Source organism: Anser anser, assembly GCF_964211835.1.
Source record: "Anser anser genome assembly, chromosome: 4".
Lineage (NCBI taxonomy): Eukaryota > Metazoa > Chordata > Aves > Anseriformes > Anatidae > Anser > Anser anser.
Window position 1 is genome coordinate 32027295 of NC_139724.1, and position 22831 is coordinate 32050125.

The following is a 22831-nucleotide window of genomic DNA, read 5'->3' on the forward strand; positions in this document are numbered from 1 at the left end:
AGAACTGAGTTATCCTATTCATATACAGAATACATAATATTAAATGGGCCTTTGAATGCTCCTCTATTTCAAATAACCAGAGGAAATCGCAGCAGCTGCATTCAGTTCAGAACACAGATTTATATCACAATCATAGTTTGGCACACCTCAGCTAATATTGATGCTTATAATGCACAAGCTAAGAAAGTATATAACTTTGTTATTAAGCTCTTCCATTTTTGTGCATCACACACCTCAAGTATATATCAAGGCATTTTTGTGAAGTAATATATACAGACTATGTACCTGCTGCTACATTATAGAGAAGTATGTGCAAGACTATTTCCTAAACCACAGGCCAACAAGTCATGCTGTCTTAAGTCCACCCGTTAATCTAACACTTATGTAACAAATATATCTTGGAGCAGGCTAGTGAAAAGTAAAAAATAAAAATAAAATTAAAAAAAAGAAGGTATCAAGCTAACACCTGAGCTGTGTGGGTGATCAGGTATTCTCTGTTTGAGCTTACTCTCTGGTCTGTTACTGCACACTATAGACATGATCTTTAAGGAACAGAATTGTTGCAGGTTAAGGGCTATTTCATATTCTTTTTTCAAACAACAGGAGCACAGTGCAGTAAGTGTTATACGCTTAAATGGAAATGCTGTTTAGACAGAGAATCCTAAACCTGTTTTATTCATCTTTTAAAATAAATAAATAAATAAACAACAGCTGTGTAACATCTATCATAAGGCATCTCTATGACTATGTAACAGAATCATCTAACCTGTGGAAGGACTCTGTATATAGCATTGCCACACTGTGTGACCACCAGATCTCTGTCAAATATTATGTGGAAAGGAAAGGCCTTGCAGAAAGTATAGGGACTGATGCGAGATTCTTGGGTACCATTTTCTTCAAATCTGTCAAGGTCTTCATAGTAGTCCTCTTCTTTAGACTCTTTCTCTTCAATTAAAAATTGAATGTGGTCACATTCCTCATTTCTCTGTTGAATAACCTAGAAAAAAAAAGTAATGAAGGAAAAGATGAAAAACTGAAAACCCTTCTATTCATTATTAACTGGAATGCTACTATGAAGACAGGGATACGTTTAGACCAGAAAGACAAATTCAAGAATGGTAACTGTGTCTTTAAAAATTCTGTGTTCTAGTAAGTATTTCTGATTTCAAGAAGTATTTATAATTCCAGGGGAGGAATTGTGTCTTTGCTTAGCAACAGTTGTTCTTCACATGAACAACATACTGACGATCCTTCAAATATAATATATATGTGATGAGTGAAATTTACATCTTGAAATCAGGGATTCAGGCTCAGGTTATGCTTGCTTTTATTGGTATGTGCCTCACAACAGGACTCTCCCCTCTCCTTGAGTGGATCTGTGTGAAGTCTTGAATTACACAAACCACTCGAATCCTTATTTTAATGAAAGCTGCTTGCAAGGCCTATAAAACAACAGCAAACAGTGCTTGATCAGAGGGTGGGCATGTCACAGTCAGCCAGAAGAGAGGTAAATGGAGCAAAGGTTTGAACGTGCAGTTCTTATCCAAGCAAACGGTGATGAGTTCAAGATCACACCCAACAGATAAAACGAAAAGCAATTACAATCTTCTCAGAGTCGTATTCCGTATTAAATGAAATCATAGATGACTGGTTATTCTGCATCAGTGAAATGTCAAATAAATGTCTTGAATACAGCAGTAATACTTTAGTAATTTTACTGAAAGTTGGTGAAAAATACAAAATTAATAGGGATTATTTTGTTTGCAGGGAGAGTCATATGTTATAGTATCATTAAAGCTAATAATTAATAGAATAACATAATTTACCCTGAGAGGCCAAATTCACCTCTTCTCAAGCCTAATTAGATTTAATGACTGGAACAGAACAACTCTATTTACACAGTATTGTTCAGCAGCAACTTTTTGGAACATGTTGCTCTTGGTTCTGTTTTCACAGAGCCTGATCCTAACAGCCACTGAAGCAAAAAAAGGCTTCTTAAAATCTCTAATGCATCCTGATTTTGCCCTTTACATATCTAGCCACAGAGACTAACAGTTAAAATATGAAAACAAAACACAGATTGTGCAAACAGTGATGTTTAGACTATTAAAACATTTCCCCTCCACAACTGGTTAGTTGGTGGTTTGGGGTGTGATGATACTTTATTTGTTCCTATTTGCACGCAGCAGCATAAAACAACATAATAGTATTTTATTTCTAAATGATGCTTAATTTAAGAAGGTGGTGCTCCTAGATCTCCTATTTGACTATACATTTAAAGGAAAGAGAGGCTTTTCTTGAGGACAGTTTGGAGCAGGAGTCTGATGGAGGTGCTCTATATAATCTGGTGCATTAGTCTTCTCTTTCTATTGTGTATACAACTTAGAAAAGATCAGAATTTACTGGCTCAGGTAGGTACCTAAAGCTGGATGTAAGAACAAGTTCAAATGCTAATGATGATAAAACCCAATTTCCTTTAAAAACTGTTGGTAATCCATGTGACAATGCATAGCAAAGAGAAGTGGGAAATTACTAGTTAATAAGAGGTGAACCACACAGGAAAAGTATGTGGTGGTCATTTGAGGAAAACAAATTATGTGGATTCATCTAGTAAAACGGAACACAGGAGATGGAAACCTAGTTTTCTTTTGAATTTATGGTTTAAAGGTCTTCCATGTATTCCTCTTCATATAAATCCTTATTCAAATAATTGTGAGGGACTGTGGCCATACTGAGGATTGATAAAATGCAGTTAGTGTCTCAGTTCTTATATTCCATGTTCACTCATGTACGCTCCCACAGGTTTTGTTGTATTATTAACCTTTACTATTATTGTGGCCAAAGGATAGCTGAGATTATACACAGTAACCTTTTTCAAATTATGTAGAATTATCACTAGAATTCATCTATGCTTCCATATGATTTCCAGTCTTGGATCTTACTTCAAAGAGTTGCTCTTAACAGAGGTGAATAAAACAAAATAAAACAAAACAAAACAAAACAAAACAAAACAGTACTTTGGATGAAAAGCTTCTTCATTCACCAAAGCAGTCATAAAATTCATTTTTAAAGATTGAATATTTTTAAGGAAATGTTCATAATAACAGCAGATAATATTCAGAGATATTAATATTACCACCTAATGACCATCTTAGTCACTGCATACTCTGTTACCATGCTACACCTGTACTTACAGGTTTTTTCCTGCTACCATGCAGCACTGTAAGGGTTTATCATAGCTTCCCATTTTTTATTAGAATGAATGATGCATCAATAAACAAAACTCAAGTGTTATTTAAAAAAGAAACAGCATTAAACTAGACCTGCTACATGCTTCAAGACATGTCTAGGTATGTTTGAGCTATGATCCTCTGCGGTTACTACAGACTTTCACGGTGATTAAGTCAGTCATCATGCACATTGTGCTATTTTCCTTATCTTTATAGATAAGAACTGTGTCAGTAACAGTATAAAGCTGCAAATTTCCCCAGCATCTTCAACTTCATTTGCAACACTATTTTTGACTAGACTCCAGGGCATCTAGAAATGCTGGCTGTACTAGCGCATCATGATAGTGCAGCAGATGCACTACAGGCAAAACACATGGAAATGTGTCAGACCTACAAAACAGCCAGAGCACCAGCTGCACACTAGTGGTAAGCCTGATACGCTGTGGACATGGCGGATTTATTGAATTTGGTTCTGATCCTCCATGCACAGATCCTTATTAACAGAAGCTACAGTCATATTCCTCTACAGGCTAAGAAAGCTACTGAATCATCCTCAAATAACTCCCTATTGGATATGTAATTTCATGATGTCTTTCCTGCTCATTTAATTTATGCACTAGCTAATCTTCCTGTCGTGTGATCTCACCCACCTCAAACAACTTGCAACTTCCCTTTTTCTGAGGCATTTCAGATACAGAAAAAAATCAATCTTCAAAATGATATATATTGATATATCATTATATATATACATATATATATATTTCCTGTCCTAGAGATGAAATCCATCCTAAAGAAAGTAATGAAGGTAACACTGAATAACATGGGCTGTCTGCTTAGAGAGACCACATTGTCCAAGTGCATTCTTGAATTACAGTGACATTCACAGTAACTAAGTCCTACTCAATTTTCCTACAATGCCCTGAGCTTTTACTTGTCAGCAAATTTAAAATCAGCACTTCTGGCAATTAACATAATATGTTACAGTCTGTCTTTTCACCCTTGTACATACGGGTCCAACCTAATTGGCCAGATACCTACTTGGCATAAAGACCTGCTCTAGCTACTCTGAAGTAAGCTTAACGAGGATAGAACTCTTCTATTGTCTCATTCTGCAAGCAAAGTTTGCAAGCCACAGAATTTCAACATCATTTTAATATTGTTGAGGAAGCCTCAATTAAATGCTTGACAAATGAAAGTTCAGTGACAGAAGTGACAAAGACAGGAATTAAGTCTAATTCTTTTGCCTCCCTCTGTGGTCTTAGCTGAAGTGACATCAGCTCACCACGTCTAAGAGCTCAATCACCATAGTAACTGCAGTTAAAAACTGAAGGGAAAATCACTCTCTTGGTTTCAAAGAGAATATATAACATCTAACTGGTTACCCACCTGTGCTTTTCAGAAAATATATTTTCAACATTTGCTCTTACTTAGCCAAGTGAAAAGTCAGACCAATATTCAGGGAGGAACAATTTAGAGAACAATTATTTTAAACATGCCTCTATGGTTTAATATATTCGGTGAGCTTCACACAAGATATTAAATCAAACAGTATCACTGTGATACAGCATGTATAACAAACACATGCTGTCTGTTAAGCCTTCTCTAATGTACCTGCAAGACAAGACTCATTTCTATAGGTAAAAGCGGGTCCCCGAGATATACTCAGATCTCAGCATCAGTGACAAACAAGAATGTCCTTAGACAAGGATCTTTTTCCTTTGCATTGTGAAGATGAATATATAGTCATTTTTTTTTTTTTGCCATTTAAAACTGAATACAGGATGACATTCTTGATCTCTTTTGATCAAAACTGACCGTGCAATGCTACTTGACAAATTTCACTGCAGCTCTTCCAGGGTGGTTCAGTGTCCAAGTGGTACCATCGTTAGCTTTGCACACCCACGGCTAAAACTGAAGGGATGTCTGGCAGCTGGTTTCAAGGCGGAGACTGTCTCACTGCACTGAACCTCTGAGTATGAAGCTCCTGAAGTTTCCAGCTGTCCTTGGGTCAGAGGCCGATTGTGCTCCATGATCACCTCATCTTCATACACAGCTAACCTTTTAATGTACAAGCTCAGTACTGACTGTCCTCCGTGACAAGTTCCTAAGTAGTTTTTTAGGCCAGATCCCCAGCTGGTCACACTCTGGCTTTGTTTTTTGGATTGCCATTATATAAGACAGTCAGAAATTACCATCTTAGAATCATAGAATTTCCGAGTTGGAAGAAACCCACAAGGATCATCAAGTCCAACTCCTGGGTTCCCAAAGGACCACACAAAAAAAATAAAATAAAAAATCAGACCCTGTGTCTGAGAGCATTGTGCAAATGCTTCCTGAACTCCCTCAGGCTCAGTGCCGTGACAACAGCCCTGCAGAGCTTATTCCAGTGCCCAACCACCCTCTTGGTGAAGAACCTTTTCCTAACCCCCAGCCTGACCCTCCCCTGTCCCAGCTCCATGCCGTTCCCTCGGGTCCTGTCGCTGTCCCCAGACAGCAGAGCTCAGCGCCTGCCCCTCCGCTCCCCTCGTGAGGGAGCTGCAGGCCGCCATGAGGCCTCCCCTCAGCCTGCTCTGCTCTGGGCTGAACAAGCAGTGTCGCCTCAGCTGCTCCTCATACATTTTGCTCTCTAGACACTTCACCATCCTTGTTGCCCTCCTTTGGATGCTCTGTAATAGCTTTATGTTCTTTTTATACTGTGGTGCCCAAAACTGCACAGTGCTCGAGGTGAGGCTGCACCAGCACAGAGCAGAGCAGGACAACCCCTTCCCTCAACCAGCTAGCCATGTCGTGCCTGATGCTCCCCTGATGCAGGGTACAGTTGGCCCTCCTGGGATCTTGTCAAGGATCTCCTCCGGCACTTTTTCATTTGATACTGTAAACCATCTTCCCTGACAGTCCGAAAGACAGATTTTGATAATCCACTCTCAGATACTAACAGAGCTGCAGCATGCTGTTTTCCCAACAGATTTTTTTGGCTTTGTAGGATTTTACAACACTTCATTGTCCTGTACCATTTGTAGCCCTGAGAGAATCTCTGTCCTGACTTCACCTTTATAGGTCACCCTCATTTATATACAAACAACCTCTGACAAGCAAAGCAAGAGAAGGCACAGCCAGAAGGCTGCTTACAGAGATCTTATGCCAAAGCTAGTAACCAGCAGCATGACGATTTTTAGTTCTCATACTGAGACTGGCAGAAGTTAAATATTTTTAGTGTGTTCTCAAAGTCAGGAACAATTCTTAGGACAGTATTTGCTGAAAAAAAAATAATCTTAATTCTATTTAGCTAAAATGGATTACAACATCAGGGAAGATAAGGCAAATTGGATTTGAACTAATCAGTTGATTAATGTCAACCAAGGCTTTCCTGAACTATTCAGCTGGAATTGTGAATTCAAATTAAAAAAAAAAAATCCCTTTCAGGGCTAACAGAGTTTAACAGAGACAAACTCAGACCTTTCTTTTTTCCTTGCCTTCATCATACACGTCTCAGGTGTTAAAAGGCATTTTTCCTGAAGGACGCTGTTCTGGAAAAAGAAAGCCCTACTGTATACCACAAGAACATACATATAAATGTGACTGAGCACTGGCACAGGCTGCCCAAAGAGGTGGTGGAGTCTCCTCCTTGGAGATCTTCAAAAGCTACCTGGATGTGGTCCTGGGCACCCTGCTCTGGGTGGTCCTGCTTGAGCAAGGGTTGGACAAGATGAAATCCAGAGGTCTCTTCCAACCTCAGCCATTTTGTGATTCTGTGCAATGCATGAAACAAAATCTAAACGCTTAATGAAATAAAAAAAAAATATTGTAAACAATTAAGATTTTCTGCCAACTTCACAGCAACTGTAACATGAAAGACAACTTCAAGCAAAATTTTATGTAAACGTAAACTTAGAAGCCTGCACTATCTCAAGAAGATTTACGTGAGCAATTGTTCTGAACAGTTGGAGGATAAAAGTGGATAACAAAGTATTAAACATCATGTCGCAGATATGGACTTTATACTAATATAAAGAGAACTACAGATCTTACTAAAACAGTCGCATATTGGATTGTAATATAAATGTTTGAATAAAGAGATTTGGAAGGATAACTTGGGAATCTCAGCTCTGTTCTTGCAAGTAGGAAGGTAACTCCCATAACAAAATCAGAAACTTAGGGCTGAGTATTAAGGCTGAATCAGTTCAAAATAAATAAATAAATAAATAGATGCCAAAATACATTCTTCTTCATGCAAAAATCTAGCTAAAGTCCAAACTGAAATAATTTACAGAAAAGGTGGCACTGGTTGGTCTATAAAAACTGAGGGGATAAAAAGCAACTGCATTGTTCCTCTGTGCTGTGCTATTTAAACAATGTGTTACTAACAGTCAGAAATGCATAATTACTAAATTATGGAGCAAGGGATTGAGATGAAAGAAAATGTTTTTTTTTCTCCTGTTCCCATTTTTAGAATGGTGTAAAACTAGCCAGGTACCACAATGACAAACTTTAGTTTAAAATCCTCATTCGGTAACATTAATGATTAATAGCTGACCTGTGGTGTAACAGGGAGAGACTTTTATTGTCTGTGTGGATTAATTGCAAATTTTGGTGCTGTCACCCCGCAGAAACATAGTACCTGTTTATTCTCTGCTTAGGTACCACTGAAGTTTGTGATTACCTGCAGATTAAAGCACTATTTGGTGTCATTAAAGGTGTCAAAAGCTAGGTTTTATTAACTGGCAAAGATGAAAAGTTCAGGGCTGAGATAATATTCTAACAGGGACATAATTTTTTAACAGCAATGAGAAAAATCAGGGTAACTGACATAATAAAATACGAGACAATGTGCACTTTTTCAGTTAAGAGGTAATACCAATTTTATGGGCCTATATGCCTTTGGCTCAGAGAGTCTGGAAGAACAGTTTGGATTTAAATGAAACTTTGTGTTCACTTACAATGGATTTGACCAATATTGTCACAATTCTATTTAATTACAGCACAACAATAAGATCTCCAGAAAAGCCTAACAAAAACAAATAAAAATGAAAAGTAAAATTTAGAAACAATATTTAAACTTCTTTGGGACATTTATTACTTGTGAGAAGTCCTATATGGATATTGGTATTGTCCAATACAATCTTCTCAATAAAGTAACATTCAGACTGAGGACACAATTTATCAGACTTTTGTTCTGGTAGCTGCTTTGCACAACCTGGATTTCTCCTCTTTCCCAGTGATCACTTTTGTCTCTGCATAACCCTTTGACTATGCTGGCAGAACTCTCTGTGATAGAACACCAAACAACATAAGTGAACAGATATGGGTAAAAATAACCCAGAAAAACAAATGTTATTTTGAACCTAGCTCACTTCCTCCATCTAGTTTATTTTATAGCTCCACAACAGCTGGAGAGACACATCAGAAAAAGCTGTCCTAGGACAAGCTCGAGCAGGAAGAAAAGGGGGGACTGTGTAAGTTGCCTGCGCCACCAAAAGAAATGTTTGTCAAGCAACAGCTTCAGCATTCTTGCAGCCAACTTTCCAACATGGTCCTCCTAGTCTGTCTTAACACTGAATAAACAGGGACCAAAGAGGAGGACTTTTGTGATCTGTTGCACCCTTACCTATCTGAGTACTAACACTTGCTGTAAAAGTTTTAAATATGGATTTCTACCAAGCAGAATTTAAACAAAGGACATCAAGTATATCACCACTGCAATATGGAAAAAGCCATTCATTATAAACCTGAGATAGCTTATAACAGGAAACCTAAGAGTTTACTCTTTATATTGGAGTTCATATTGGAGTTTATACTCCAATATAGGAGCAGTAATTACCTTTGTCACTGGGTCATTTTTAAATCTCTTATGAAAGCAAGCAAACAATCAATCATATTTTATAGCAATGACTGAATGAACGTTACACTGAAGTTTTTGTTTTTAGACTTTAGCCAAATTAATGCTAAAATAAAGTATTACTTCAGCTAGAGTAGTGAAACCGTGCTAGAAAGGTAGTATGGTTAGGGAATAGTTTTTTTAATAAAAAAAAAAAAGAAAAAAGCTTGCTGTACCTGCTTATATTCTTCTGTACTTGATGTAAAATATTTGGTATGAACTGCAGTATTGCTAACACCAACAAGTTTTTATGTTGCCATTTTCCCCCTGATGTATCTGAGGCTAACTGCATGTTAGATCAAACCCTGATTTTACACTGTTAGACTGATCAGTTAAATTTTTCTGTTACTCTGTACGGACTCAAAGCAGAAGTTTCTTTTTCCATTTCACAAGTAACTTAGCATGCATAATATTATGTAAACTATACAGTTTACTATGACTAAGGAACATTTTTCCTCTTCTGGGGCTGTAGGTGCATATCCAGTCACATTCCCATTCAATGGAACCCACAAACCCAGACACACAAACGTATCTTGGTTCTGCTAAGGACCTGGCATGAATGCCGAGAAGAAGACTGCTCTCCAGCCAGGTATCACCAATGCACATCAGCCTCACAGTTTACATACAGATAAAGAATTTAGGAATGTGGAAAGAGCAACCCTAATAAACCAGTACCAAGTTTCTGTACATCACCTTCTTCTTTGAACAATGGGAATTTGTTCTGAACTGTTCTCGAGTAGGTCTGCTTGCACATTAAATGCTGGCCTTCTCAGCATGTGACCGACCCATCCTTAAAGCAACCCAAATGACAGTGGCTCTTCCTGAGTCAGTAGTAAAGCCATAATCTAACAAAGGACAGCAACAACGATTGTTTGCCATCACTTCACTTGTCTTGATTGCATCCTAATGACATAAACATTCAATGTGTACAACCCTTCAAACATTACCTTCATATCTATTTCTGTGCCATGGATCTGCTGAGCTACTGTTTTGATGATTCCAATGACAATATCCTGTAGACCTTCTCTTTCTGAATAGTAATGCAGAATGAGTCCTTTCCCCTTCTCTGCATCAGTGCATCTGAAGGAAGGGGCTCGCATACCTGGGTAAATAGTAGCAAGATGGTCATGCAGAGCATCCAGGTTCTAGAAGAAGAAATTAAAAACATAATTATAAGGCATATACTTCTTAGTTTTAAAGAAAATAAATACATATCTTGTCTAATCTATTCCATGATTCCCTTTCTCATACTGGTCACACTCCCTGCACATTTGCCTTACTATTTCTAAAACAGCCCTCAGCAGGCTTTTCAGGTAGCTTGCAAAGTTCTTTCCATCTACTGTGGAAATGTTTGGACATGAATGACATCAAAACTAGCACTATAAAAATTACTCTAGGTAGTAAGAATTTATGCTCAGTTATGCTGTATTTCAAAACATTTGGTGATTAAAGACCTTGTATATGTTTCTCAAACCTGTAGCTCATCCATTTGCATCCCTTCCAGATTCTTGTCTCTATAATCTCCCCTTCAGATTCAGGTGTCAAATACAAATAAGTGTGTCTGAATAAGCATGAATCTTTCTCCATATTGTCAATGAAACAACATGCTAGCTCTATCATCATAACAGTCAACCCAAGCTTACAGGACCTGACAAAGTCTCAAACTTCAAAGTAAAGTTTTAAATGATTAAAAAGACTGATCTCAAATACAGACTTTGGGAATAAGGGGGGGAAAAAAAAAACAACACAGAACACATAGCTACTACAAAAATGTTTCAGAAAACACTATTCAAGAAAGAGAAAAGGTCTTTTATATTTTTAGCTGATACCCTGGACATCTTATGTACTTAACTTTAAATTTTCACAAGAGAAATTGTTATCTGGGCAGGAAAGTTAAAATGAGAAATTGACAGGCATATCTAATGAGATAATAAAAAAGAGAACAAGATCAAAATCACACTAAGAATACAATGCTAGCTCTGACTTTGATTAGGAAGCAATTATCAAGGCTCCAGCTTGCTGTTTACTGTATAATGTTTAATACAGAAAGAGCAATCTGGAGTGCTGATTAATGTTGCTACCCACATAATTATTTACCTCTTGTAAAATGTATGCAATGTATACATCCTAAGTCCAGAACATTACCGTATATTTAAAATGTACTTCCCCCCACACCACAAGCAACTGCTATCATCAGGTTTTGCATGTTGTTTTGCACAAGAAGTGAGGTGAAAATACTTTCCGTGTGCTGGCTGGGCCATTCTCTACCTTTCATGACCATCTGTCAATCATTAGATTTGTGGAAGCATACTGAACTTGATTTCATGTGAGCTGTGAAGCGCTCAAGCATCTGCCTCTTCTCCTGGGAGGCCTCCAGAGGAAATGAGGCTCTTAGAAATGAATTCCATAGCAGGCACTCAGCCTGGAACTTCCTCCTTCGTTTTTTTAATTTGTTTCAAATTCATGTTTTTGTTGCTCTATCAACACCTCCAAATTAAACCTTGAAAAGGCAACATTCTGAGAGTCAATTCATTCCAGCTGTTAGTGGGCATTCAATTGCAAAAAGCTGCAATGGGCTTGAAGGCAAATGCTGTTAAGATCTTCACAGAGTTCAAGACAATGAAATTGGAAGAGACTGCTTTGAAAGAGCGTGGATGAAAACATGAGAGAGCTGACTTCAAGGGAGTGCTCCTGAATCTCCTTAATTGTGTGCAGAACTGTTCTTTCAGTATACATGCCTCAGAAACAGCTGGGATATACTGACCTTTTAGAAAAAAGATTCTTACGGAGATATACGGAAACAGAGGGTGCACTATCCAGTTATACAGTCATCAACACCTGAAGAATCTCAAAAGGAGTAAAGCAGAGAATTTTTATAATATGGTTGTCTAATGATTAACATTTAAGTCTGGCACAAGTGTTGCTAACAAATGGCAGTGGCCTAATTGTGAAAGACCACTTTGTTTCCCTAATACCTCATTACTGGCTTTGTCCAAGCAACATCAGAGGTGAATCCACATGATTTGCCCTTTAGTCTCGACTGTCAAAACAGCTGGAGTACAGGACTTGCCCAGAACGCGCTGCAGCTGCTTTTGAGTCCCCAGTGTGTTTTCTCCCTGTGCATGCAGATTATGGGCTGAGCAAAGAGCTTATTGCATCCAGATCTTTGCTCCACCGGAGTCAAGACTCAGTAGAGATGTGCATCAAGACCCAGGAGCTGAAATTGCTCCCAGATCCTGTCATTTAGACATCTTATCATTGTCACCTCTAACAACTACTCCTTTCTTCTGTTTGAGCAATTCTAAATTGACATTGCAGCTTCTAGAAGAACAAATGCATCTTTTTTCTAGTTTGTTCACCTGCTGTGGGCCAGAGGAGTGGTCAGGTACACATAATAACAGGTTAAGTACTCTCCCTGAAATCTTGGCTCCCAGGTTACTCAGATTTATGCCAGAGCTTGTGCTGCGACCAGAGACACTAATTCTAGAGCTCTAGAGAGCAGTGATCATCTCCATGGTGAAACACAAAGTGATCTCCAAGCAGGAATGAACACGGACCAGCAACACTAAGGCAGGCCCTGGCCTGTCTGAAAACAGCAAAGTTACGACTGGCACCTGAAATACAAAGATACACTGTTCAGCTCTGTGCTGTACAGAGCATCTGGAAAGTGTTTTAAAAGAGCAATTAGTCCCGTTAAATTTATTGCACTGCAATTATGAACAATTAAATAGCCAAGTAAATGATCTCCTAAATGAGACAGAACTAACCACTACTCCAGTGTTTCATTTTCTTTCAGCAGAAAGCTACTGAACATAACAAAAGCACACTTTGGGTTTCTTAGGAGGTATCTCTTTTCACACCACTTCTCTTTGGCACAGTGTCTCCTTTCAATATGATTTGCAATTTTTCCAGCCCTGTGTTTTTCATAGGAAGTATAAATATTAGATTTGGTTGTGCTGTCTTCTTCCTCTTTCTTGAAGCCTGAAGTATCTGTGTTTCATCTACGAATAAACTAAATTCTCTCAGAGATGTCAAGGGAAATAGAATATAAATATGAGATTTATTTTCACACGCTTAAAAAACCAGCAGCTCTCTATTATTTCACACATTCCTGGGCTCTGTACAGGTCTCAAGAAGCACCTTTTGGAACTGTATTATGTATTTTAAGAATCTGACAAAATCTCGGCACATCAAGTCCAATCAAACCTATTTTTGTAAGCATATAAATGAGCTTCCTGACCTAATCTGACTGCTGGAAGCTGCAAAAACAATAAATCACAGATAATGTTGATTTTCCATCATAATTAAAAGCTAAAAAGTACATTGTTGGCACAGCTATTAATATATTAGTCTTGATAGAATTTACAGAAGTACATAATAGCTAATGTCATCTTTTAGCATTGAAATGCAAACAGAAAGGCCTAAAATACTGTCATTAGAAGAATATAAATGTATGCTGTTCACACTTTTACAGAGGTTTGGTGTGTCCTACAAACATGTCCACCATTATTCACAGTAAGGAATAGAAACAGAAGTATACTGGATGGAAAAGGGGATGAGAGGAAGACGAAAGGACTAGCCCACCAGTGTGTACCCAAAGTGATGGAGGAATAGACCAGCTACATCTTTTTTTTTTATCCTCTCCTATTCTTTCTCAACCCTAATCACAGCTTCAGTACATCTTTAAAAATTACATTGATCTGAATGCTTGCTTTGAGGGAAGCCTGTGAATGAGGCTATAAAATATAAAGGATATCCTTTCCCACAGACAGACAATGGTACACAGACCACACACTTGGTAGGCATCAGTGGGAGCATACATATAACCTGACTGTCTGCCCAGCAATTACAGTCCATGGGATTTGCAACAGAATTCTGGGTTGAATAAATTTAGGATGCTCTGCAATAATCCAGATTGTAGGGCAGGTACTGAGGTATACAAGTAAACATTCCAGTAATTCAGCAAAACGTGCTTTCTGCTCTTTTCACTTGTTATTACTGGAGAGATTTTTAAGGACAAAGATGACAAGAAGCTGCTAAATTTCTAGTGAAAATTGATAAAGGTTTGACACAACAATTGGACAATCTCCCGTGAAACCTTAATCAGTTCAGTGTTTTTAAACCCGATACAGCATGCACCTCTCCGCAAGAGTGACATATATCACAAACCATAAATTCAAACTGTTTTTGAAATGAACAATGTTGAAGTGACAAGAAAGGGAAACCCCTTTTTTCTACGCTTGGAAATCACACTTTAGAGAAGTCATTACACTTCTTCCGTGCTACTGAAAAATTACGTTCAGTTTGTTTTATTTTATAGCACACTTTCAAACTGTTCCTAAGTTAGGGAAGCACAAAAATGGGCTTAAACACTGCTACTCTATCCCACCCTCAGTTCACGGAGAAAATAAAATCTCTGTCTTAAGAGATAAGCTGTGTATGATCTTCACTCTGTACATAGTGTACAATTAGAAATAACAAGTATCTGTAATTAGTCAAAGAGCACTTGGGATAAGAAATATCCTGCAAATCTGAAGACCACATTCTCTGTTAATATAAACAACGTAAAGCCTTTTTAATTAATATGCACAGACAATTTGGTGCGGGGTTTTCATGCCTCTTGTACTCCATACTTCTGTTACCTAGAAAACTCCTGTTCAAAACTTTTACTTGCAGTTTCAAATTAATTTTTAGATTTATGAATGCCTCTGCAAATCCAGCTTACCTGCCTTCTCATTCCCTTTTCATGTAACTAAACAGTCAAAGATGATTGTTTAAAGAGAAAAATAGTACTCTGAAATCAGGTACTGAAATAGGACTGAAATATCAGGTAACCGAAGAATATATTAACCAAGAGGGAAACAGAACAGCAATGCCAGAACTTCTGAGTAGTGAAAAGATCTATAGAACACAAATACCAACATTTGTCATATACCTCTCCACAAGTAACTGGAAGATAATACCAGATTATGGCATTTTATCTCCAAATCCTATTCTAACCTGTTGGCTAGACCATACTTCTGCCTGGTCCAATGTATTTGAAATAATTAGGTGTAAAAATCTTACCTGCAAAAATTCTCTGACATTTGAGCCCAGGACACGTAGAATTGTATCATAACCAGATTCTTGACAAAACACAAAAAACATCTTCCCAAACATTTGAAGAATTTCCCCAGCGTTTAGATCTAGTTAAAACAAGAAGATGTGACTTAGTTCAAATATTGCATTTCATGCACTTTGCTTACTACTTTAGTCTCATATTCGTAAATAAGAAAGACAGTACCTAAACTCTACCCAGACCCAGCAGGCCAAGAATATGGGGACAACAAGATTCAGGGTCCACATACCCAGGAATGTGTATTCAGTACGGGAATTTCAGTACAATTTACTGATTACCTTTATGGTTTTGGGGCATTGTGCATTCCGTGTATCTGTAGTGTTTTAGATTTTGATACAGATAAGGAAACACTGTTTGCAAATAATCGTCAATGTTCGCCTCAGGGGAGTTACTTCTGGGTTACAATAGTGTGAAACCACATCAGCTGCTCCAATTCAACATGACTACTAGTCATCGTTGTCTTTTGAGTTCTTGGCTAATTACTCTTTCAGAACAAATTCATACTGCATTTGGGTCTGCAGATAAAATAAAAATGATGGGCATAATTCTGCCTTTTAAACTACAGACCATTGTTGGAATGATTGAAAACATGCTACCCCAGTTAATGATAGATATGAAATATGACATGCCATAAACACTTCTGTAACTGGGCATGCTAGTTCAGCAGAGAGATCAAAGATGCAGAGATCAAATCCTTTCTTCCGAGATTTTTTAGTTTTCTCTCTGACCATTACCATGTTTCCATTTCTTCTTTGTTAAATCCTGTGTCTCTCTGCTACATGGATTTATTTATTTTTAATCATACATGTGATAAGTGTGCAAAGAACATTTCCATATTACTTACTAAGGACCTTGCTTGCAGCTGCAACCAGGTCATAGGTTTTGGAATCATCATATATTATTCTGACAAGAAACTGTCCTTCCTCATCTAGCTGTGCCTCCTTCCTAAAAAGAAAATATAACAAAATATTTTTGGTTGAGGGAGAAGCACCAAATCTATAAATCAATTACATATTGTTTGGTATTAGTCTTTAAATAAGGTAAGTCCGTAGGTTATACCTTTAAGAAATTACTTGTAGAAAATTAGAAATACATCTGATCCATACCTCAGGATAAATACAGGATAAGTACAACACCATTCTCTTATGATCATTTGTACTCTGAAAATAATAATTAGCTGGAAGAAAATAAATAAGATTTTTCAGCACAGAGCCTCACAAAGAAGCTGCTGAACTAATTAAAGATAGAATTTGTAGTTTAAAAAGGGAAATATCTAATAAACCAGAATTAGAAAAATTTTCAAAAAGACAGATGATTAATTTTTTTTTTAATAAAAACAAGGTATATGTCATATGAATTTAAGACAATCATCAACTCACCACTGTACCCTAATTATTTCTCTAATAGAAAAATGAAAGACAACCATGGGGAAAAATTACTTACTAGTACTGTAGTAATGAAGGGCTCCTACCAGAGAAGGACAGAAACTTGTCTTGAGATAAGGTTGAAACATACTGCATAAGAGCAAATATTCTAATGGCTCAAAACTTCTAACAATCATTAGGATTATAAACCTTTAAAAACTAGATTCTAAACCTACTATCTAAAATTCTGTATCCCCTTTTACAACAAAATCTTCCATCTCTACCACCATATTTCATGCATCATTAGAACAAAACTCTTTGACATTTAGCTTCTGATTTTCTAAAGCTAGCATATTTTCTTTTTAAAATAAAATAATACAAACTAATAATGCCTATACAACAATTCAAGTATTTACAGTTGTACTGGAAATATCCATCCATACAAATACAGAAACATTCTCTGTGTTACTCAATGGGAAGAGAGGCCTGAGGATTAAGTACTCTGTTTCATGTTAAAACTGCTAGATGACAAATGGTACTGTTGATAAGGCCTGATTCCAATCTCATGTGATATTATTCTATTGACCTAAATGAAATTACTTGTCATTTAACCCTCCAGTTAGTAATCATCAGTCTTTGACCATCTGCCCACTTATCAATGGAAGTCTGGAATCCTTTATTTTCTTCTTCCTCTTCCACTTTCTTTAATCACGCTCATCATATTCTTACCACTGACCAAAAATTATACTACACTGGTATTATATTTAAAATATGTTGACTTTTTTTTATTAATTAATGAGCTCTCATACCATCTACATGACATACGCCTTTTTATACCCATTCTATGAATAGGCATAATGAGCTAAAAACAAGCTAAGCAACTTTCCCAAGTTCTCAAGTTTCACAAGTTTTACAAGTTTCACAAGGCTATATAGCCTTTAGATGAAAGTAAACATCCTATGGAATAGATATAAAAGGAACATCACTTGTTATTAAATGACATGGAAAACATTAATAAACTTAACGTGTTTTTTATTTATTTATTTATTTATTTTATTACACTCTCTGGGAGCTTCCCAAATGGAATGAAAGAATAGACAGCATTAAGCAGAGCAAAACTGGCTGCAAGAGTTTTGTCACAATATGTAAAAATAAAAAGCACAGTATTATTTTTTATGAGTAACCAATTGCAATAATTTATTCGTTAAGAAATAGTGTTTTTATAAAAATCAAGCAGAAATTGTTTGTGTACACACAGTCCCCTACAACTCTTTTTTTCATACTCCAAAAAAGTACTTCTGGTCCTCCTCCCCAGTCATTCTCTGAAAACTTCAGATCAGCCTGCAGGATATCAAGTCTCACTGATTCCTGAAAACAGCTCCTATGCCATATATTCCATCTTTTCCTAAGCAGCAGAATAACTAGTTTTTTTAATGGTAAACATCCTGAAGCATATGAGGTCCGTCAGTGACAAGAAGGTGTTTACACTTCCTAAGAACTGAACTGAAATCACATGAGAAAAGAAAATCATCTTGATTCTTTGATTCTCATAAAATGGTATGTAACTGGAAGTCAAATATGGTTTAGAAGGAAGTTTGCAAAGGGTGCACAAACTTTCCCACATCCCTGATACACGCTGTGCTTTCTCTTAGTCTCTCAGTTCTCAGCCAAACCACAAAGGATTACACACACATCTGGAAAAGCAATGAACATCCTCAGAAATACTGCATACTTGCACAAGCCACTAGACACAGCTTTTGTGTGTGAGAATTTTCTGTATTAAAAAAAATTGAACGAGTTTGATCACTCTGGTATCTCTTTCAAAATGGTTAGTTCCTTCCAATTACATTGACTGGAACTTTTCCTGCTTCTTTCTCAGTGCCAAGCCATGCTTACTTTCTTAATTAGCTTCACTGTATTTCATCAAAGTTTGTCTTCAATGCCTACAGCTTCTCTGAGCCATCTCTTTTTAAAATTAGCACTGGTTATTTAAATGCATACCCCATTTATATTATTCAGCTACTTTGGGTTTTCTCCACTCTTCTCTACATGCTTTGCATCACTCAGCAGCCATCTTCTTTGTAGCCTTAGTATGTATTTCCTATTAAAATAACGTTATTGGTAAAGTTAAACAAAAAAAGTTCATTAGCAATTATGTCTGCATTGGACATAATTTTCTGGGAAGAAACTGCAAGTTCCAAGGCTTCACTCTCCCTCAGTATCAGCAGTCTTGATGGGCATTCCAGCAGTACAGGCAAAGAAACTGCTGTTTGTACTGCAGTCTAATCATCCAAGAGAAAAAATAATGCCCTGCTTTTTAGTAATTTTTATTTTAAAAAGACACAGAAAGATATTAAAAAATTGTGGCCCATAAAAAAGCCAACCTCCTTTTGGGAAATTTTTTCTTTCTAGAGAATTTGCTGAAGTAAATATTTGCTCTAGCAGGGGACTACATTCCTCACTCAAAACTGTGTGGTCAAAAAATCTTTGTTTGTCCTACAGTTATGGTAAATCCCCTGACAATGTCTGATGTAAACCTCTGTCAAAAGACAAACAGCTTTTTTCTAAAACCAGTGCTTGAAAAATAATAGAATCAAGTTTTTTTTTTTTTTCCCGCTATGATTCCTTCTCCATACTTCTCAGCCCTGCTGTGCTGGTACATCCCAATCATTTAGCTCAATGCAGAACTGACTTGTAATTCAGCTAAGTATTTGTTTTACTGGGTTATTTTTCTGCTGGATGGATTTCCCAGTCTCTTCCTCCCCTGGTCACAGAAGCTGCTGTGCATACCGAACAACATGTAGGTAGACAGAGCTGCTGAGGACACGACAGGCAGTTCAGTGAAGTTGGCTGAAGCCTTTTCCCCTGCCTCCAGTGAAACAAACTGCGGTTTCTGAAGCCTTTCTGTTTCTCTTGGTAATCTGACATCAATGAGAACTTTGGGAAACCCTTCTCTCTGAAACACATGATTATCCTTAAGGCTACAGGTGATGAGGAAATGCTGCTGTAAGTTTATCCAAAATGACCAATGCAATGTGAAAACACTTTTATTTCCACCGAGGCATTTGTCCTTCAGCAAATGTATCGAATTGCAGGTCCTCTAGTAAACTTCTTTGAGAGCAGAGCGTCAGAGGTATGAGCACCAGAGGCTGACCACAATGTTAACACCAGCAGCCCAGGAAACAGGTGAATCATTTAGGTGAATGGGCAATGCCCAAGTTATTTCCTCACGGCTGCAGTTTTCTCACCTAATTGCCTGACCCCTACCTGCTCTATCAAACCTGTCTGCATTTACAGTAAGGAGCTGCTTCTACAAGACGGGTGATATGAAGAAACCAGCAATTCTTCCAGTTTTAACTGTTTTTACTCCACGACCTATGAGTATCATGTATGAAAACAAACCTGCCTGTGTGGAACAAGATGTGACTATATAAGCCTGGGTGTCTGAACCTTAAAATACCAGAAGGCTGCAACTGCTCTCATCTGAACAGCTTCTCTCTCCTGGCTGACAGATGGTTCCTGAGCTGGGATTAGAACTGGAATATAACATGGCCTCCTTCAATGCACAGAATTTACATTTGGCTGACTATATTTCATAAAAAACGTCATCATCCACAGCTTTATGAAAAACTGTGGCACTTCTCTTGAAATGTTTTGCTGCAATCATTATTCTCATTTTTTTTAACAGATGTTTTCTGCAGACCCTGGTGTTTGATCACAAAGGTATTAACAGCAATAACATGTGGTGACTTTCTTAAGGGCTTGACTGGAAATGAACCAAAAGCAACAAGTTCTGGCAAATTCCCAGTTCCAGCTCTGGTTAATTCTTTAGTGAAGCAGCAGCACTACAGTAGCAAACTTTTAACTTTCATATGCCCTTGCTTTCAAAACAACTTCTAAGACAAATAGAACATGATTTACAATTAATTTCTCATTTACATTTCTAGAAACAAAAGAAGGGTGTGTTTTGCTCCCCAGTAAGTTTATGTTTAAAAATTTAAAAAAATCCCAGGAGACTGATGCTCTTGCCTGAACAGACTCCTGCTGTCAGCACACAGGATGTGCTATTTCATGGTTCAAAACTTGCATCCTTTGTTATGCCTGTCCTAACTGCTGTGGTCTGGCAGTCCTTTTTATTCACTCTAGGCTAATTTTGAATGATTACACAGAGCTATCCCAACTGTGGCAAACAAAGATTCCAGCCAGGACTTTTTCTAAAATGTTTTCCTCCCGAATGTTTAAATTATCCAGGTTAATCTGTGGAAGTTTACTTGGGGAAAAATAACCTTAACCATTGCACCATGGAAAATAACAGTAACACAGAGGACATTTCTCACGTACGGGTTTGACCTTGACATCATCCAAATCAATGGAAAAATTCCTACCAAGGTGATCAAAGCAGGATCAAGTCCTAAAAGCAGCCCTTCCGCTATTGGTCATGCTAACACCCCCAAATTGCCGTTGGTCTAGAAGCACAAAATAGTGTTAAAGGTGTACAATGGGCCCTTTGAAAATCTTTTCCATTGTGAAGCTAGTTTAGTATTTGAAAACACACTACTCACGTTCAAAGGTAGTGTTAATAATTCACAAAGATGAATGAAATCTTAAGTGCTAACAAACATTCAGACAAAAACCACTCTTAAAATGATAACAGATCTTGTACTATGGATTTTTAGACCACAGGTTGCACACATTTTTATTTCACCCTCAGACTTCACACTGTAAACCTCAATGAAATGTGGTCTGGAAAAGACCCATTTTTTCTTAGCACAGAGATTCCTAATTTGTATGCATGGGAAAAGGCTTGCTATGAATGTTGATCTTTAAGGTCCTGGAAACATATGGGAAATACTTTCTCTCTTTTGATGTTTCAAGGATTTCCTTTTGCCATCTTAAGAGATTTTACAGGCAACACAGTTGGACAAGATGCCATGACAGGTTGGTCCTGTATACATGTTTTTCTTACTTATGTAGTACATCCTCCACAAAGTGGATTTTAATGTAGTTTTGCGGTCAGATTGTAGCATTTAAAAGCAATTGTAATAAATCATAATCAAGTAGAAGGTTGCAGCTTTCAGAACTTTATTATTTTTGGTTATGTAGCACTTGGTTATTTTATCTCTGTAGTCAGTCGTAAGGCTGGAATTAAAAAACAACAGTAACAACAAAAAACACAACAACAATAAAAAAAAACATTTTTTTCTACAGAAGAACCCTTCTCGTCATAGAACTTTGCACGCAGTAAATGTTGAGAAAATGTAATGGTTACAAACAGGAAAATTAGATGATTGGAGACTAGGTGGAACAATTCTTTGTATCCTCAAGATACACAAGCTTATCCGTGACAGCTATACTATTTAGAAGCTGTTGGTATCACTTTAACAGATCATCTAGTGTACCAAAAGTACAACTGGACCTCTTCCTATCAAAACTGTGGTCTTAAGTGCATGCCATGGGTGTGTCACCTTGAACACGCCACAACAGCGACTTCCAAGACCACCTCTATGACTCCTTCCATGCTAGGCGTTGTTTCTGTTGGGACTTTTGCCACCATTGTGCTTAACTATTCTTGGTGTACCAAGGATGGAAAAAGTGCTTGTTAAATTGAAGAAACCAGTCAAAACAATCTTCTTGACAAAATAACACTACTGCACTTAGAAACCCAGCATGATTCTGATCTCACTGATAGGAGCATGTCAAGCTTAATTCAGTTCCAACAGCAACATTATTAAGCAGAATTACGTGTCAGAACTAAAGATGATATCAGTGAAATCCGAATCATCATCCTTGCATCCCTCTTACATTAGGATGGCAAAATCACTGCTTATTGTATTCCTTCACACATGGTTTGTGTTTTCAAAACACTATTAATCTTTTTTCATGTATTTCACAAAGATGCTTTACTAAAAGTATTTAAAATATTGATCCAAGCTTCCCACTCCTCACAGAAAAAAAAAAAAAAAAAGAAAACTTGTAAAAAAAGAAGACTTGTACGTGCTATGGATGGTCTAGAGATATTTTAAACACCCAGCTGGGAAAAACATAAATTATATTAAGTTACAAGATTAGAAAAAAATGGGAATCTGTCCAGGAAAATGACATTCTGGGTAAAGTAAATAGGTGTATTTATAGACTTCAGTGCTCTGAGCTATTTCCCAGTTTTACAAGCTGGAGATGAGAGTGTTTAATGTAGGTTTTCAAAACAAGATTATCCTAGAAGATACAGTTAACAAATGAGCAAGTT

The 22831-nt window shown here is 37.2% G+C and overlaps 1 protein-coding gene across 3 annotated transcripts in view; it reads right to left on the minus strand.

The window, feature by feature from the left end:
- The window catches only part of GUCY1B1 (guanylate cyclase 1 soluble subunit beta 1), a 42309-nt gene that overhangs the window by 11240 nt on the left and 8238 nt on the right, over positions 1 to 22831 (minus strand). For all 3 annotated transcript variants that reach the window (XR_014583775.1, XM_083834413.1, XM_083834412.1), the window contains exons 3-6: positions 16068 to 16168; positions 15172 to 15290; positions 10053 to 10250; positions 767 to 997 (exon numbers count right to left, since the gene is read on the minus strand). Coding sequence is in view for 2 of the 3 variants with exons in the window: in XM_083834413.1 (XP_083690539.1) it covers positions 767 to 997; positions 10053 to 10250; positions 15172 to 15290; positions 16068 to 16168 (649 nt within the window). In the remaining variant the exon portion in view is untranslated. The remainder of the gene's footprint in view (positions 1 to 766; positions 998 to 10052; positions 10251 to 15171; positions 15291 to 16067; positions 16169 to 22831) is intronic.